This window comes from Triturus cristatus, chromosome 5_2 (assembly GCF_964204655.1).
Source record: "Triturus cristatus chromosome 5_2, aTriCri1.1, whole genome shotgun sequence".
Lineage (NCBI taxonomy): Eukaryota > Metazoa > Chordata > Amphibia > Caudata > Salamandridae > Triturus > Triturus cristatus.
Window position 1 is genome coordinate 515,082,679 of NC_140588.1, and position 18,503 is coordinate 515,101,181.

General features: G+C 52.0%; 1 protein-coding gene across 3 annotated transcripts in view; it reads left to right on the forward strand.

Moving 5' to 3' along the window:
- Positions 1 to 18,503, forward strand: part of TRANK1 (tetratricopeptide repeat and ankyrin repeat containing 1) — a 1,100,402-nt gene that overhangs the window by 140,098 nt on the left and 941,801 nt on the right. For all 3 annotated transcript variants that reach the window (XM_085607558.1, XM_085607559.1, XM_085607557.1), the window contains one exon: positions 1,788 to 1,919. In XM_085607558.1, coding sequence (XP_085463684.1) covers positions 1,789 to 1,919 — 131 coding nt within the window. In that variant the 5' untranslated portion in view covers position 1,788. The remainder of the gene's footprint in view (positions 1 to 1,787; positions 1,920 to 18,503) is intronic.

Consider the following 18,503-nt stretch of genomic DNA (forward strand, 5'->3'; position numbering starts at 1 on the left):
TGGCCTGCAAGCTCTCGGCGAGGGAGCACAACAAAAACTGAACACCACTGCTCTCCTCCGGTTCTTGCAGCCACTGTGTGTTTCTACTGGCCTCCACTTGGGTAGCCACCACTAAGCTACTCTGTCACGGGCCTCGGCAAGGGACCCCAGGGAACGAGCCAGAGCCTGCGACGGTCACTCAGAATGCACCCACTTCTCCCTCTGAGACTTTGGGCCCACCTCGGGGTCTTGTTGCTGCACTGTTCCCTGGAGATTCTGACTAGATCGCAGCCCCCAACGACTCCTCGTTTGGCTGGGCGTGTCTAGCCTCATTGTTGAGCAGCCTTATTGGTTTCCCAGGCAGGATTCCGTAGGACTATTGTTTAGGATAACAGAGTGCACTAGGTTTGAGTCCTTTCAGCTGTCTTTCTTGGCTACTCCCCAAAATAAGTTCATAGCAAGTGCAGCAGACCAGCCACTTTCATTGACTTCAAACATGACGAACAGAAGCTGCGATATGACCCAGAATTAATCTAGTGTGTGTTGCTTTCAGCAGGTCCAATAGAAGTTCTCCCATTCTTTCCTCCCCTCTGCCCCCAATACACTCCTACCTTCCAAAAATGCACTGCAAAGATTTGTGCGGGAGTCCGATGCTTGCTGTTTTGAGTGGCTGGGAATATGCTGTTAAGGTTGCTGTGGACCTATGACTTTATGCTCCACCGAATCCTTTGAAATGAAGTGTGCATCTTTTTTTTGCAGGATTTGTTAAGACCTGCAAAATAAAACGCCGATAGTACACATGAGGGGGAAATCGGCAAAAGGGCACAATAACGAATTTAACTCCTAATTCTTTTCCATGGTAACCTTAAATCTGGAGGTAATGTCCAGTGATGGTGTTACTACTGCTTCTGGTTGTCTGAACTTTGTGCACGATTCTGAAGAAACTCAAGAGTGGAAACTGTTGCCAAATATTTACTCTTTACATTAGTACAATGGTGAATCCAGGACAGGCACATGTTCCATTATCATCCTAACCTAGATGTGTGTTTGTTGTTCCTGTGGGTCTGTGTCTCGGTTGGTGTTCGGCAGTAAATAACCAGTTTATAATGGATGTACATTGATTTATGTGTCACTCTTTGGCTCTTTCGCTTTTCCCATTTTCCTGTTTGTAATATTTTACTGTTTCCAGTACAGGACATGGTTAGGATTGCGTGGGCTGAAGTCTATTAACACCTACTTTGCTTCATTAAGCAGCTGTAATGCACACTGGTGGGAAGTGTGAGAACCTACAAACACCTTTAAGTAGAGACACTGCATCTGAGGGGCACAGTACCTGCTCTTTCAGCAGAAGATTCATTTGAGATCACGTTTCAAAAGTTGAAAGCTAAATCTGTGGTTTCAAAATTACTTTAGAAAAATGCAAACCCATCAATTTTAGCATAACATCCAACATAATTAATGCAACTTTCTAACATTCTTTGTGTTAATGTTGCCTGCTCAATGTCTGCTTCTATGTTATCCATTGCGCTCTGATACCCTTGGATAATTTGCTAGTACACAATTAACTCTTTCCATATAAACAATCATTGAGTGGCTAACGTTGAAGTATTAATTAACATATGTCACTACATTTAAAAAGAAGCATGTGATAAACAGTCTTAAATATATTATTGAACAATAGCAAGGCTGATAGTGTCTTCAGAAACTGAACAAAGTTGTCAAGAATGTCTCTTGAAATTCCAAACTATGCAGTGGTTAATGTATTTGTTGATGCACTGAGTTTTTGTCTCTTTCCTTTGTTTTGAAAGCATGGACCCGTTTTCATATGCAGAGATTCTTAAAGCCGCTGGGAATCAGGATTTCAAAAGTTGTCGCTATGCTCCCGCCATTAGAAAGTATGAAGAGGCCATCGGGGTTCTGATTCAAGTTCAAGAATTAAGGTAACTATGAACCTTATTGCTCACTTTTTTCAATGCACTACATGATTTTCACTATGGATTAGCACCCCACATACAATTGTAGGGATCCTCTCAGCCAGTCAGAATGCTTAGCTTCTGTTCCAAATATGCTTAGTGAGTCTGCAAGCTCAGTAGCTAGCAGATGAAAGCAGTGCTGTAAATCTTCCCTCTTACTTGCTTCCACATGTCCCTTGATCACTCTTCTCCTAGCTCTCCATTGGGGAGGGGCTTGGGAGTTTCAAGGTTAAAATGTCAGGTGTGATCAGCTTGGGCTGTGAAGAGTGATAGGAGGGAAATATATGAAGAAAGGCTGGTATTTATGATTACAGGAGGGACCGTTGGTAAGCAGAAGGGTGGAATAGGGATTGTGTGACCCAGCGCACAGCTGAAAGCGAAAAACTAGGAATAGCCTAGGCAGCAAAGGTGTCAGCTGGGAAAGAGAAAAGGCTGCGGCACTTGGCCTTTCTCTAATCTGCCATGCAGATTAGAGAAAGGCCAAGTGCCACAACAACTCATTTTTTTGGAGCTTTCTGAAAGTTTGTATGGAATGTTTGGCTGACATATAACTCATTTTCATGACCCAATTACGTGTCTTGGGCTCAGAAATGGAATGTTGGGTCAGGTAATTAACACATTTTATTGCCTAACCACAAATTGTATGATGCTACATCATAATTTTGTTATCGTCGAAAAGAAATCTCCTGTTTGAAATGTTTTGTTTTGTCAGACAATCCTTTGACAATGTTACTTGTACACCTGTCTCTGTATTCTCAACACTGACATTTTACTTTCTTCATTCCTCTCCAGGATAGCAGTAGTTGTAGAGCAAATGTATCTAATCAGTCTCCCTTAGCCTGTTTTTGTAGGACTTTCTACAGATGTTAATTGGTTGGATGCATTTCCGGTCACGCTAGACCATAGATTACTTGCAGAGTCATCACTTTTAATATTTATTCTCTGGGACTTAAAACCCACAGAATTTGTGGGTATCCCTAAAGAATAAGCAGAATTTAGAACTCTAGCAGTAGTCAAAGGTGTAGTGCAAATGTTCCAGACACTATCTAAAGACAATAGATGGTCTGCCAAACACAAGGTTCAGTACTAAACTAAAGGATAAAGTAAGAATCCTTCTCATAAGATGACTATTTCATAAATGTGAATTTGTTAGATTTGGACTGCTCCTCGACCCGATTTTTACGTCTAAATTGCGTTGAGATATCCTCTGCCGACAGCTAGCCACTGACTGCTCATGCTGCCCTGTGGCAAGCGAGTCGGTGACAATATCTTCCGCCTTTCCTGGTTGCCTGTGCTCACCTTGGTGGGACCGTGCGTACCGGCGGACAATCTTTTGACCGCAGTGGAGCAGGCTGCTTGTGCTGCCTTGGGACGAGCAGGCGGCTACTTGGCATCCTTCCATTCCACTGTGGCTGACACCTCGCAGCTGGAGATGGGACGTGACAGACCCCCACAGTCTAAAGCAACCCGAACTAAGATAGACCAGTACACCTCTTCGGTGTCCGACAGGGGCGCTTTGGGGAGGGGGGGGGAGGGGTACCGGCCTGATGCTCTGGCCACACCCCATGTAGACCTGGCACCCATCCTTAAAGCGATGTAGGACTCCAGGCTCCAGGAAGGTGGTTCAGTCCAAAGTAGGTGGCATCCGAATAGACCTCTCCCTCTTACGGCAAGATTTTTGCAAAGTGGCGATTTGATTTACTGAAGCCGAGATGCAAATATCAACTACTGAGGAGGACGTGGGGACTCTCAAACAGTAGTTCTCCCGACTCTTGTCCATAGTGGCGGCTCTGGACGAGTGGGTGGAGGTGCTGAGAATCGAGCGAGGAGAAACAACCTGCACCTAATTGACTTGCCGGAGGGGGTGGATGGCTCCAGAATGGACGATCTTCTAGAGGAGTGGTTCCATTGCTGGACTTTAGATGAGAAGTTATCCCACTGTTTTGTTGTGGAGCGTGTGCACCGAGCACTGACCTTGAAGCCTCCCCTAGGGGCCCAACCTGGCCAGTGGTGGCACGCATCCTCAACCACCGAGACCAGGATTCCATCATCCAAGAGACCCAAATGGGACCAGACCTGTGGCACTCCAACGCAAACATTCTGATCTTTCTGGACTATACTAAAGCGGTCCAGCAGTGCTGCCACTCATTCGAGGAGGTCAAATAGAAACTATGGGCACTTATCATCCGCTGCATGCTGCTCTACAGGCCTACCTCAGTCATCTTTGCTTCCACCACCTATTTCTGCGATACTCCAAAGCAGGCTTGGGATTGGGCGATGGAGCAGCGACCACTGCGTTTGCTGGGCTTGCGGGGGGGGGGGGGCTGGGAGACTCTGACACGAGGGAGTGCAGACAGCCGCTATGGGCCCGGGACCCCGGAAACGACGCACCAGATCCCAGTAGACCGGACCGTCTTGGAGCTGGATGCAAGCCTTTATGAGCCCACTTCCAGCAGCCAGAGCACTGTCCAGCGGACCAGGACGCATCTTTTTTTGACACTCCGGTGCTCTTCAAATCCACAGAGAGCCTGCTGTGCTCACTAACCTGATGGCCCTGCGAGCACCAGCAGAGACCTTAAGAAGGCCTCGCTCTGAGATGATGGAACATATGTGGTCCACCGCAGTTGATAACGTATAACTAATGAACTGTCCGCCAAACTGGTTGGCGGTGGAAAGTTGTTCTTTCACTGGGCGCTGTGTTCTTTTGGCTCCTCTCTAGCTTGTCAAATATTGCTGTCAGGGAAGATTATCCTCCATGGGCTAATGGGGTTCTTGACCATGTGTTTTCTCCTCTTCCCCCCCCCCCCCAAACTTAGTTGTAAATGTTCTTAATATGTGCACCAGAAGCTTCCAGGGTGGATGTGTGGGGTGGTGAGGGGGGGATATGTTGTTTCAAAAGGGAATGTTGTTTTGAATTGTTTTCCTTTTAGGTTTTCAACACACAAGCTCTTCACTGCACTGGTTCTGATGGTGGGGCAGAGCCTCGAACCGTTGTATAGTGTCCTACCCCCGTTCTTGGGAAGTCTGGACCTGCCTTGTCATTTTCTAGTCCTTCTCCCTAGGAGTCCTCTCTTGGAATATGAATGGTCTTATAGACCGTATAAAGAGTTCTGCGGTCCTCCGCTATGTTAAGAGGTATAGGTTTAACGTAATTCTGAAGCGGGGTTGGGCATGAGAACTCTGGTGCTGGGCTGCTAGGTTGAATTGGGCCCCAGAGAAGGTGCTCCTGGGTCTCTTTGAGAGAGTGATGAGTCCCACTCTGAAATGATTTTTATCGCGGTGGCATCCCTGGTGGCCAAGTGAGAGATTGCTCGACTATGGAAGCATCCTAAACCCCCTAACTGGTGGCCTGGTGGAGAGGCGGCGACTAGCGTACACGCCAGGAGCAGCCATTTTACGATGCCCGAGAGTGTCCCCGCAAACATGATACATTTTGGGGAATATGATGTGCTTACTATTAACTGCCAGTGTAAAATTCAAACTATTCTGGGTGACTGCGTAGGTTCGAGGCTACACTCCAAATTTAAGGTGTCATTTGTGTGTCTATTTCAGTGGATGATCCTTTCTTCTGATAAACCCAATAAAACATGTTTATAACAAAAAAGAATGTTAGATTTGTTTTTATTGGTTAATTTTATTGGTTTTATATACCTACTTCCAAAACAGCTGCTGTTAATTAACACAAGGTATTATAGGGTTGAAAGCACAGAGATCAAGTCAGTTAAAAAAAGAAGTGCAGATACTCACAGAAAACGACACATTAGAATGGAATCAGTATAGAGAATCATCTAAAAGCAGCAGATTTTAACTTGAAATTGTGTCCCTGGGCCTGGTAGATCAATTGATCAACAACACCAATAGCCTGCTATGCCATTCAAATTGTCGCCTCATCCAAAACATTTAAATCCCTCTGAGTGCCACCTGGCTTGACAACTCATCCAGTAACTTCTTTATTGAAGAGTAACATATCCCTTCTCACATTCCACCGTAGATGATGTCTGCTGTTCCTCCATTGAGGGTAAAACCGTTTTTTGCAAATTTCCATAGAATGTGCCAAAAGTTTACTCCTTTAGTTTCCATAGAATGTGCCAAAAGTTTACTCCTTTAGTTTCCCACTCGATATTAAATCTCCTGCCTACTTGAGCCCCTTCACCCTCAAGGTATTGTCCCTTCATCAAGGGGGACGGACACTAGTTTGGTGCCCACAGTATGTGGATTATCTGCATGCTCAGTTTCCCGTCTAAAGAGGTAATAGAAATTGTTTATAAGGTATATATGTACATCATAAGTCACTTTTAAATGGGGAATCCAACAGACCAACAATTGAAACTTGAAAAACAAAAGTAAACGTATCGCCAAATACACTTAACATATGTAAAATTTCATACTGCATATCTTCTAATAAATATTGAAATGTATTGTTGTGCATGTATGTTTTTTCGTTTCCAATGTTTCAACTTTTGCGAATAGTCTACTCCTTAACTACTGTCTAAACTATGGTAACCATCAACCCTCATAAATCTTTATTTTCACTATCCATGCCAAGATAAGTGTTAGTGATCAAAATATTACAAATGAGATAGGAAATAAGAGGGAGCGAAAATTGGAGAGAAGCAGTGGACATGGTGATGAGGCTGGGTTGGGGATAAAGATGGGGAGACACAAAGGAGGGTGAGAGGGAAATTATGTGGTGAGAGCAAATGCAGTGAGTAGGGCAATGGTGGAGTAGTAGCAAGACCTTGATGGTGAGGCAGGTTGAGCCTGTTATGTAGTTTTTGACTGAAGGGAGGGAGAAAGAGGTAATTGGGGAGCTTGTTTTTCACATGCGAGCAGAAGTAAAGAGTGGTAGTGAGTCGTGTTTTGGCAAAGGATGGGCAGAGTGAGGGGAGTAGTATGAAAGTGATATGGTGGAGGGAGAAGCCATAGCCGCAGGGAATTGGGAGAGTTTTAACAAGATAATGTGGATGAGGTGTAGGGATCCTCGGTTGGTAGTCAATTTGATGTTGGAGGGAATGGCCAAAACCCGGGCTACCAACTTGGCCTCTTAGTGTTCGTCATAGTCTACATTTAAAGCCCCGGAGGATCAAAGACCTCCAAGTGTGTCTGGTGCATTCAAAGCCAGGAATTTGAATACTTTTGAAAATCCCCTTACTTCTCAAGGGTTCCATTAATAATTTTATTTCTAATGGGTTTAAAGTCCTGGACAGCCCCTACTCTGCACTTGTATGTCGAAATGTGGTGGAATTGTGAGTATAAAACTAGGACTTGAGGAGGCGTGGCGTGATCCGGACCCCCTCCGTCATCTGCCTGGCATCCGCCGCCATCAGCTGCCTGTCCTTTTATCACATTGCACTTACCGCCTCCCGGACCTCTTGGGCGTTTCGGCGGTGTTCTGGTATCCTGAGGATCCGGCTCTGTCCGGGCATTTATGGCGCGATAGCGTGGTGATCTGCTGCTGGGCCGCTCCGGAGCTGTGTAGGCCCGGCTGCCTTACCCCCCGTGGTGCCTTTCCTGTCTGGCCTTGCAGAGGACCGGTGGTGTGGAGAGAGCTGCGGCGGGTTGCGGAGCCCCGGCGGTGAGTCTGAGCCGGGGCCGCCCTGATGCCAGGGAGGCGGCCCCGGACACGGCTGCCTCTCGTCCTTGGTGAGTAGCTGAAGGAGGGGGAGTGCTGGGATCGGCTGCCTCGGCCGGGCAGCGGCGTGAGGCGGCGGGTGGTGCGCCTGTGGTGGAATCTGGGGCCTTGCTCGGCTGCCTGGTCGGGCGGCGCCCTGCCACGGAGAAATCAAGCCTTTGACTTGCCGGTGCTGCCAGCGGCGCAAACCCACCCAGCGGGTGTGGGCCTGCAAGGGGGCAAGCCCCTACCTCCTGCGAGGCCTTCTATGCCCCTGGCTCCTCCCGCTTAACAATCGCAGCTGTGCCTGGGCCCTTGCTCGGCCGCCAGGTCGGGCGGCGGCGCTCTGCCATGGGGATCTCAGGAATTTGAATTGCTGGTGCTGCCGGCGGCGCGAACCCGCTCAGCGGGTTTTGGCTTGCAAGGGTGCGAGCCCCTACCTCCCGCGCGTCCTTCTAGGCCCCTGGCTCCTCCCGCCTAAAATCATGGCCGCGGCGGGCTCTCCCTGACTGGGCCTGCGGTGCTGGGGCGGCCTGGCGCCGAGTGCACACCAGGTGACTGGGGCATCATCGGCGCGGAGGGACCTGGGGCGCTGGCGCTATGCTCCTTCTTGGCCACTAAGTCGGGTTGCGGTGTGCTGTGGGGGGTAAGGCCCTGGGCCCTGGTCTGGGGCTCGGTGCTGGGGTCGCCCGTGGCGGGACTTCCTGGTGGGTGTGGACACTCTGGGGAGGCGCTTTCTCCCCTGAACCGTGTCTAGCTTGGGGCCCTTCCTCCGGTGGTGTAGTGCCAGCAACAGACTTCACCTGGTGGAGGGTGCCGTGGTGGGACGGTACGACCTTATCGACCTGCTGCAGCCGCGCTTTGACCTGTGGTCTGGGACCAGCGGGGGGGGTGGGTGCCCACTGACGGTCCGCGGAGACTGTGCACCCCCCTTTTTCTTTCTGTGACGGTGGTGGGGGGAGCCGACCATCATCGCGGGGCGGGGTGGTAGCTGGCTGCCCTCGCCCCCCCCTCCCCGCCGACACTATAGTGTCTTCTACCGTCGCTGGCCCGTGGCTGACACGCTGAATGTGGCTGTTGGTGGTGTATAAGCTGGCTTCTGGAATGGTGGAGTCCCCTTAAGGTGCCTGTCCCAGTGGCAGTTGTTTGAAGTGGCCCGGTTCCTACTGGTCGGCCCAGACCTGACATTGCACGTGGGACGGGATCGGCCATCGTTTCGGGTGGCGGTGCTGGGGGCTGGCGCTTCTGCTCCCCCCGCCTCTCGGTGTGCGGGCCGCGCTGGAGGGCTACTACTGTGCCAGACACTTTCGCTGCTTCCCCTGCCTAGTTCGGCACTAACCGCGCTGGCCTGTGTTTTGCTGGCCTGGGTGTCGGAGGTCCCCCTCCCTCTCGTTCCCCTCGCAGTCCCACAGCTACTAATTGACTCCTAACTGGGGCGTGATGGGCAAGACCCGCGCCCCTTCGACCTCAGTCCCCCCGACTCAAACCAAAATGGATCAGTTCACCACGGTGGAGTGGGATTCAGGCGGGGGTGCTTCTGCAGCGCCTGGGGGCGACCTCTCCACCATTCTCCAGGCGATCAGCACTTCCCAGGCCTCTGTTGAAAGTAAGATCGGCGAAGTGAGGGTGGACGTGTCCCTCATCCGCCAGGACCTGTGCAACGCTACGGCGTGCATCTCGGAGGCGGAATCTCGTATTTCTACCGTAGAAGATGACATCAGCCAACTCAAGACTCAGGTGGCCCGCCTCCAAACCCAAGCCTCCGAGCGCCACCGACGGGGGGAGAATGCTGAAAATAGATCGCGGAGGAACAACCTGCGCCTTATTGGATTTCCCGAGGGCGCAGAGCAGGGTCCCGCCGACACGTTTTTAGAGACCTGGGTGCGTTCATGGATGCCCATGGCGGACCTTTCGCCCTGGTTCGCAGTGGAGCGGGCTCACCGATCCTTGGCTCCCAAACCCCCGCCCGGAGCTCCTGCCCGCCCCATAATTTTGAGGGTAGTGAACTTTCGTGACCGGGATGCTATCCTCAAGGCGGCCAGGGAAAACGGTCCCCCTCAGTTCCAAAACCATCAAATTATGGTGTTCCCCGACTATTCCAAAGGGGTCCAGTCCCAACGCCGTTCCTATGATGATGTCAAACTGAAGCTCCGATCCATGGGAATACGGTGTGGTCTCCTCTTACTCACCCGGTTCAAGGTTATTTTCCAGGACAAGACCCTTTTCTTTGACACTCCCCAAGCGGCCTGGAGCTGGATCACGGAGAAGCGACCTCTTCGGCAGGGGCCGGAACCCTCCCCGGTTCGGCGGGGTCCCTCGCGGCCCTGCTTGGTCCGGCCAGGGCCCCAGAGACGCCGGACCAGGTCCCGTAAGAAAAATGATCGTCGGGGGGGCATCGTCCCGATCACCGGGCGCGGCCTCGCCGCACATCTTGTCCCAAGTCCCGCTTTGGGGTTCTACCTCCCCTGGCCCGGCTGATCCTCCGATCGCCCTGAGCAGCTTCCCTGGGCCTTCGGACGCAGTGCGGCACATTGTGTCGGACTCTGACTTGTCCCGGAGCCCCAAGATCCGCAGATCCAGTACCGATGAGAATGATTGAGGTGGCCACACATTAGGAACTTTGTTCACGCCTCCTGACTGCTTCTATAGAGACACTGGCCTCGGCACCTTTGTAGTGAGGAGGTTCTGTTTCATGTTGGTTGGTCCGGGTGGCATATGCTCTACTTTCTGGGTCCTATTGGTGGTTTTCCGGTTGCAGGAATACTCTCCTGATATTAGCAGCTGTTGATGAGTATCTATCCGACTCTATGGTAGGGGTCCATCTCCGCTTTGTCCATGTTCAGCTAACCGTTTTAGCTTAGCATTTAGATTCATTGGTGGGTTGTTGTTACAAGTTGTTTTTCTTTCCAGGGCGACAGATGCTTTTTCTTTGGAAGTGTAGGGAGGGGAGTGTTGGGGGGCAAGTGGGGGGGGGCTAGACCGTTGTCTCCCGTTTGTTGTTTTCCGCCGCCCACGGGCCGCTGTTTTTAGTTTTTCTTGGCAGAGACCTATGCATGCCCTCTCCTGGCGATGCCCTAGGACTTAATACGTTGCACTGCTTTCACCCACTGACACTGACCATTGCCCGATACCACCCTTGGGACTCGGGTCCACCCGCGCTCGCGGCCCCTTCACCGCACACTTTCCACCAGAATGGCGTCCACCTTCCATAGAACCCTCCATGTCCTGTCATGGAATGTCAATGGCCTCCTGGACTGCATAAAACGCACTGCCGTCCTTCGAAGCGCTCAGCGAAACGCGCCTGACATCCTGTTCCTACAGGAAACGCACCTTCTGGGTTTACAATGCAATTTCCTTGCCCGGTATGGGTTTGATAGGGTTTGGCACTCCGGTTTTATACGGGGGTCGCCATACTGCTCCGGAAGGGACTCCCCTTTACCCTGGCACAGGCTGAGATAGACGCCCACGGCCAATATGTGGCGCTGACAGTCAAAGTTGAGGGGCACCCCCTTAACCTCTTATGCGTGTATGTTCCCCCTGCCGCTATGGCCCCGCCCTTCGCGGTCTTACCCTTGCCATTTCCTCGCTTCCCCAGGGTCTGACGGTCATTGGCGGCGATTTCAGCGCCGTTCTGCAACCCTCCCGCGACACGTCGGGTGTTCCCTCAGCACCCCGCATTGCCTCTGCTAGGCGCTTGTCCGATTGGTCTTGTGCCCTGGGTCTCTGTGATGCTTGGAGGGTGTGGATCCCCCGTCGCGAACAATACACTCACACTTCGGCGGCCCACCGCATCCACTCGCGCATTGACTTATTCCTGCTATCAGCCCCAGACTGCCAATTGATGTCCGGGGCTACTATTCTCCCCCGAGTCATCTCAGCCCACTCCCCCGTCTCCCTCCGTCTCGGGAACTCTCCTGGAGGCACCCGCACAGTGTGGAGGTTGAATGCCTGGTTCTTACAAGATCCCGACTATGTCGAGGCCCTCAGGCAGGAACTGGGGCATTATTTCTCGACCAACACAGGTTCGGTCCCCTCGCTGGGTACGCTTTCGGAGGCTGGTAAGGCTACAATACGGGGAGTGGCTAGAGGCCTGGTCCATGCGAAACGCGGGGAACGGACCGCCTGACTTGTGCAGCTAGTGGCTCACGCAGCACAGCTGGAAAGGGCCCAGGCTAGCCCGAAAGCGAAGGTGCCGCTCGGCAACTTGCTCTGATCCGTGAAGAGATTTGTCAGATCTCCCTGGAATCAGCTAATATGCAATGGAGGTCTTCCGTGGCACGCGTATACGGCTGGGGTGATAAAAACAGCAAATTGCTCCATAACTTGGTGTCCTACCCCAAAGCCAACCGTATTATTCCCGTGATACACGATGAGACCGGCGGTCACCACGTCACTTCTCGAGCGATTGCCCAAACCTTTGCAAGATACTACGCTGCCCTTTATGCGGCCCCACCCCCCGGTACTTCTCTCACTACCCTGCTGTCCGGGACCCGGCTGCCCCGCCTCACTCAGGCGGTATCGGAGACGTTGGATCTTCCCTTCACCCCGGAGGTGATACAAGGGGCCATGTCGCTTGTACATTCGGGCAAGACACCAGGGCCGGACGGTTTAAGAGTACTATGCCACCTACCGCAACACATTGGTTCCCCCCCCTATTGGACTTGGTCAATCATGTGGTGGACACGGGATCCTTCCCTCCCGAGACGGACATGGCCACCATCGTGGCCCTCCTGAAGACGCAGCCACCCTCCCTGGCATGTGCGGATTACCGCCCCATCTCCCTCATCAATACCGAGGTAAAAATATTCGCCACTGCCATAGCCCAGAGTCTCTGGCCCCACTTGCATGATTTGGTCCACCCAGACCAGTGTGGCTTTATGCCGGCCCGGGGCACCAGGCACTGCATACGCCGTCTTCATCTCGCCCTAGCACACCGCCACCAGCTTACCCCGTTTCTGGCCCTGCTTCTCATTGACTTTGAAAAAGCTTTCGATACGGTGGACTGTAGCTATCTGGGGACGTATTGGAGGTGATGGGTTTTGGGCTCCCATTTCGGCGCCTGATCCGGGTACTGTACTCCAGTCCCAAGGCGAGGGTCCTGATTAATAGCGTGCTTTCTGAGACGTTTCCAATTCACAGGGGCACTCGCCAGGGCTGCCCGCTCCCGCCGCTCTTATTTGCGTTAGCAATGGAGCCGCTGGCTTCCCTTATCCGGCAGGACTCCGGTATCCGTGGCTGGGCTTGGGATCCGTCTCAGATTGACAAGATCGCCTTATATGCTGACGACGTTCTTCTTTTTCTGGCGGACCCTGGGAGTTCGGGACCACGTTGCCTGGTCGCCCTTTCCCCCGACTCTCTGGGCTCCGGCTCAATCCAGCGAAATCCACACTGGTTCCCTTGCGCCCATCCTAGGCTTGCTTTGACTGGCAAACGTCCATTCCCTTGCGCAGGCAGTCGTTCAAATACTTAGGGGTGTGGGTTGCTCTACTTCTGGAACTCGAATGGGCCCTTAACATTGCACCCCTGGTCTCCAAAGCCAAAGCGGACCTCCGGAAATGGCAATCCCTTCCCCTTAACCCGCTTGGCAGAAGTGCCCTCTACAAAATGATGATACATCTCTAAAATATTGTCAAAATACCATCATTTAGCACGGTAGGGTTGGGGGCTTGTGGTCCAAGCTCAATGGTGTGGGCGTCGACGTTTTGACCCGAATTTGGGGCACAGAGGGGATATTTGGGCCTCAGCCTACGGGTCTTCCTCAGGACAGGGATGGGCAACCATTTCACGATATTTGGTTTCCGTGTTCCACACCTGCAAGGTATTGCGGAGCGAAGGGGTCCTCTTAATGGTCCATGGTATCACTGGAGGCGTGGGTCCTCATCCGGATTATTATGGCAGTGTAAATCGATCGAATGAATTTCATGGCATTCAGTGCAGCAGCTTAATTGTCTGGTAACAGTCTCCTCTTGCAGGCAATCCGCGCTGGAATCCGCGCAATACCTTGTGTGAACCAGCCTTAGCCATCACTCCTCCACAAGACCCCATTTACACAAGTCTGCCCTCCATTTGTCTAGAGTGGATGGGGGAGGGGAGGGCTTGCACAAGTTCAGTGGACCACGACGTTTCGCTAGCACCAGTCCCAACAGTACTAATTTCTGTTCTCTGTATTTTGGGATTGGCAATGCTCCCAGCAGGCAGTGTTTGACCGAGGACTCGATCTGGACTCTTGTGACCCTGTAGGAGAGTAGGGTCTGCTATCCTATGGTCACCCCAAATTTTTACTTTTTGCTTCACTGGTTTTTGACATATTGAGGCTGTGGGCCTGCTAATCAGACCCCCAGCCTGCTGTTCTCTCTACTAAATTGACACTATGCACTATAGGTGCATAACCAATTGGAATTGGATCCCCCTGTGAGCCCCTGTACCAGTGTACACTAGGTACCCAGGGCATTGGTGTATCTAAGGCCTACCAGGGGCTGAAGCATGTATTGTGCCACCCCTGGCCTGGCCTAGCATTTTGACACAACTGGCTGATCACTCAGCTGGGGTAAGCTGGTGTAACCACCTCTTACTTAGGTGTAGTATACCTATACCTAACCTAAATGGGACACATGTTAACCTATAAGTCACTCCTATGGCAGGCCTTAACAATCCTGAAGGCAGAGTGCTTGGTTCCATGTGAGATGATGCTCTGGCATGAGCTGAGCCTGTCTGCAGTGGTCGGAACAATTTCCTTCTACCGTTTCCAGATATCGTCATACCATATACTCTTAAGTGCATTATGAACCTCGCGGTTAAATGCTATCTTTGGTTTGGCTTTATCAAAACATGTCGAGTAAGGTGTCCTACGAATTGGAATACTAACCCCTCGCCAATTCTGGCGACGGGGTTAGCATTCCACCCTTCTAGAGGGACACGACATGTACAGTACCTGAAACCCGGGTAAAATCAGACATAGCCTCAGCTCCACAAAATGGACGCTGCCACCACAGACACAAGTCTGCCCTCCTGCTGCTGGGAGTCCTTCCAGCTTGGGAGACGTGGACAAAGGGTTTCCTGCCAGGGGAGGTGCGTGCACCACCCCAGACAGGATTTTGTGTATTGGTCAGGTAGGGCTTGAATGGAATCAGACATGCCTGAGGCTCACAAGGAGCCTCGGTGCATATGCCAGTTCAAACCGGTCCTGGGGCACACCAGCCCCGGACCTGGGGCGAGCTGGACAAAGGATTGGGGGTGTAACCACCCCCCTTCCTGGTCCCACCCTTAGGGAGGGACCTAGCAGGTAGTCCGGCCCCTGGAATCCGCTTAAAGGTAGGAGCTGTGTCCTAAGACTTCAGACATCCTGGAATCAACTTACTACAAAGAAGAAGACGGGAACTTCGACGCTCTGCTGCACAGAGGACAGAAGGAAATCTCCCCTATGGTCAGGGAGTGACCATCTTGATAACGCAAGCACCAACCAGCTACTCGACGTCTGCTTTGCCGCCGCCTCCTGCCGGAGCCCGAGCCCAGAGCCCGACAAGAACTGGACCTCCAGACCTCTCACAGCCCGATCCACAGTCCCTGCAAAGAAGGAACCCGTGGAGGCACCGAGACACGTGGAGCCAGCCATCTTGAAAGACCCACGACAAGCTGCAAGCGCGACAACAGAGGCTCCCTCCAGGTTGTGCTTTGGGTCCTGAGAAGCCCAACATCCGAGCAGCATCTGCACCAAAGGTGAGCCCTCCAGCATCTCCACGATCTGCGTGTGGCCCCTCTGCACTTTGCATCTCGACGCGCCTGCCCGGTCCCTAGCCCGTTGGCTAGTGGCCATTTTGGCTACTAACTTTGAAAACTACGACGCTGGTCTGGTTGCTCCAGACTGGCCCCTGCTGCCCTCCAAAGGAGCAGCCCCTCTGACCTTGCTGGTCAGAACCATCAGCTTTCTTCATTTTCCACGACTCCTGCTTTTGCCAAGGCTTGCTTGCTTCCTTCGAGTCGCCGACACCGCTGACAGCGAGAGCCTGCGTGGGACAGCTCGTGAACCGACTCCTGGACGTCGTCGACCTTCAGGGACCACGTGGCTGCGGAGACAAGCTACACCTCTTTGCCTGTTTGCACCCGACATCGCCTGGTACCTACCTGGTGCCACGCCGGTCACTGGCTAGTGACTGTGAACACTGTCCCCTCTGCTTTCAGGTCTTCTACAACTCCGATCCACTCTTGGATCCACCGCATCTCTTCTGGACCGGCCGCCTGCAGCATCTTTGTCATCAGGCTCCATTGAACAGATAGACGAAACCCGACGCACTTCGAGACCTATGCACCCGCTTCCTGTGGGTGAGGTAAAGCTGGCACTCCGGTGCCCAAGTGTAGAGAAACATCTCTAGTGTCTGTGTTTTAAGTCTTAAGTTCGTAGTCCATCCAGAAGACCCTTCTAGCAGTAACATTTGAACTTTTACGCACCCATTGAAAACCTATGGGAGCCCGCGTGTAACTTTCCTAACTGCACACGCGACCCGTGGACCTCCTGGTCACTAACTAACGTTAGCTCCTTGTAGGCCCAGCGATTCTAGAGGCCCTAGGCCTTTTCCCTTTCCTAGTCGTGGTACTTATACCACTATTTTAGTATATGGTTTGAGTGGCCACCAGGGCCCATCCATATAAAGTGCAACTTCTGTATATTGTGATACTTTCTTGTTTAACGATTTATGCTCCTGTGCTCATAAATAGTCTAGGGGATACTTTGAGTAATAAATACATATATATTTTGAATATATATCTGTGTGGTGTCCTTTCATTGGTATAAAGGGGGGGTTACATATGGTAAAACGGCTTGCTTAACACGCTTTAACGAGTTTAGCCTCAAAGACTGCTTAGCCTACGCTACCACTAGGACAGCTAGTCCGAAAAGGTTGACTTACAACCACACCATAAGGGTTGCTTGGCATGGTACAAGGTGGTCACTTTGACTAGTGAACAGCATATACCAGGCCAACTTCTCACAGACCCCTTGCAGGTCTTGTAGTATCCTGTTCCAATAAGCGTGCAGTTTGCGCAGTCCTAAGTCATATGTAGGAACGTTGTTGGCTCCACTCTGCAGCGAGGGCAGATGGGAGATCACGTTACATTACATCTATGGAGTCGTCTAGGTGTCGGGTAGGTGCAGTGCAGGTAGTGGAACTGCTTGAGGTTGAAGCTGGTGTTGCTGGCAACCTCGCAGACCTGAGCGAATGCACATTGCCACTCACCGTCTGTGAGTGCCACAGGCAGGTCGACTGACCACCTTTTGCAAATCCCTGTTATGTGCACCCTACGGTCAACATTCAGGGCTTTGCATATGCGGGAGATCATCACTCTGGTGCAGCCCGAGTCTAGTATTAACTGTAATGTCGGCGACTCCTCTGGTTGGGGCAGGAAACCAGCACAGACTTTGCGGGCCAGCACGCAATATCTTGGCATATTGTAGGAATTGCCCAGGGTGTAGCTGGAAGCAATCCTGGGCTTCCTCCAACGTGAGGAATATGCCATTGAGATATAGGTCTCCAGCCGTGGAGCATGCCCATCGTACCACTGCGTTAGTTAGATCCATCACCGATTGTATATGCCAGAAACGGGGAAGCCACTGCTGGGCAGCAGTCCACTGTATGGGGCACTATGAAGCATCAGAGTGACCGCCTGCTCCCTGACCTGACGGATGGTACACGGGCATTTGGCTGGCACCCTCCATCACCCCCCTCATCAGATACCCCGGCAGGTCCACCCATTCAACCCACCCAGCCAATAGGGCCTTTTCACCCTTTGAGTACCATTGCACAGCGTTCTGCAGTAGTCCCGCAAAGTAATATAGGCACAGGTCTGGTAGACCCAGGCCCACCCGAGTTCCACATCCAGCTTCAGCACCTCCAACTTCACCCTGTTCTGCCTGCCGGTCCATACTAGGGAGGACAGTAGACTGTTCAGCCTGTCAAAGGTAGCTTTCGGCAGAGGGAGTTCTGCAATACATATGGGCATCATGGGAGTAAAACCATCCTGCTCAACCCCACTCTACCCATGATATAAAGGGGAAAGTGATTCCAGATGCAGATCGAAGCCTCTAGACAAGTGATGAACGCCCCCATGTTTAGGTTATAGTTATCTTCAGCAGTGTGGGCCACTTGTATGCTCAGGAAGCTGAAATGTCCGCACTCCCAGCTGAGCTTAGTCACAGGGAGGGCAGCTGCATCCACCCCAGCCAGGCCCGCCAGTAGGAAGAGGTCTACCTCCTGGCAGTTAACACATAGGCCAGAGGCCTCTCCACAGGCTGTCATTAGCTCTAATAACGGGACGACCGACCATTCTGGGTGGTTGATGTGTATTAGCGCGTCGTCTGCCTGAAGGGAGACAACATGGATTCAACCTCCCTCTGTGATACCCCACCAGGACTTATTGCTTCGTAGCCATATCGTGAGGGGTTACATTGCCAAGGCAAAGCTGAGCGATGAAAATGGACAACCCTGCCTCATACCTCTCTCTATGGGTATAAAGTCAGAGACTACAGTCCCATTGCGGATACATGCCACTGGTTGGGTGTAAAGCAGTCAGATCCATTAAATGAATACCAGGCCTAGATTCATCCTCCGTAACATCTCCCAGAGGTAGTCCCATCCAAGGGTGTCAAAGGTCTTTTCCATATACAGTACCACTGCCGCTGCTCAGGACTGAGACTGTCGCAGAGTAGCGCACATGGGAGCCTCCGTAAATTCTTCCGCTTCCCCTTAAAGCCACATTGATCCTCGTGAATAAGGTGGGTCACCACACGTCTCTGGCGCATTGCCATGGCCAGGACTTTTAATGTCCACTCCCAGCATGGACAAGGGACAGTAGGAACCGGGATGCACTGGATCCTTACCGAGTTTTGGGAGCATGACAATTTCGGCCTCCCGCATAGATTGTGGTAGGGAACCAGTATATCTGGATTC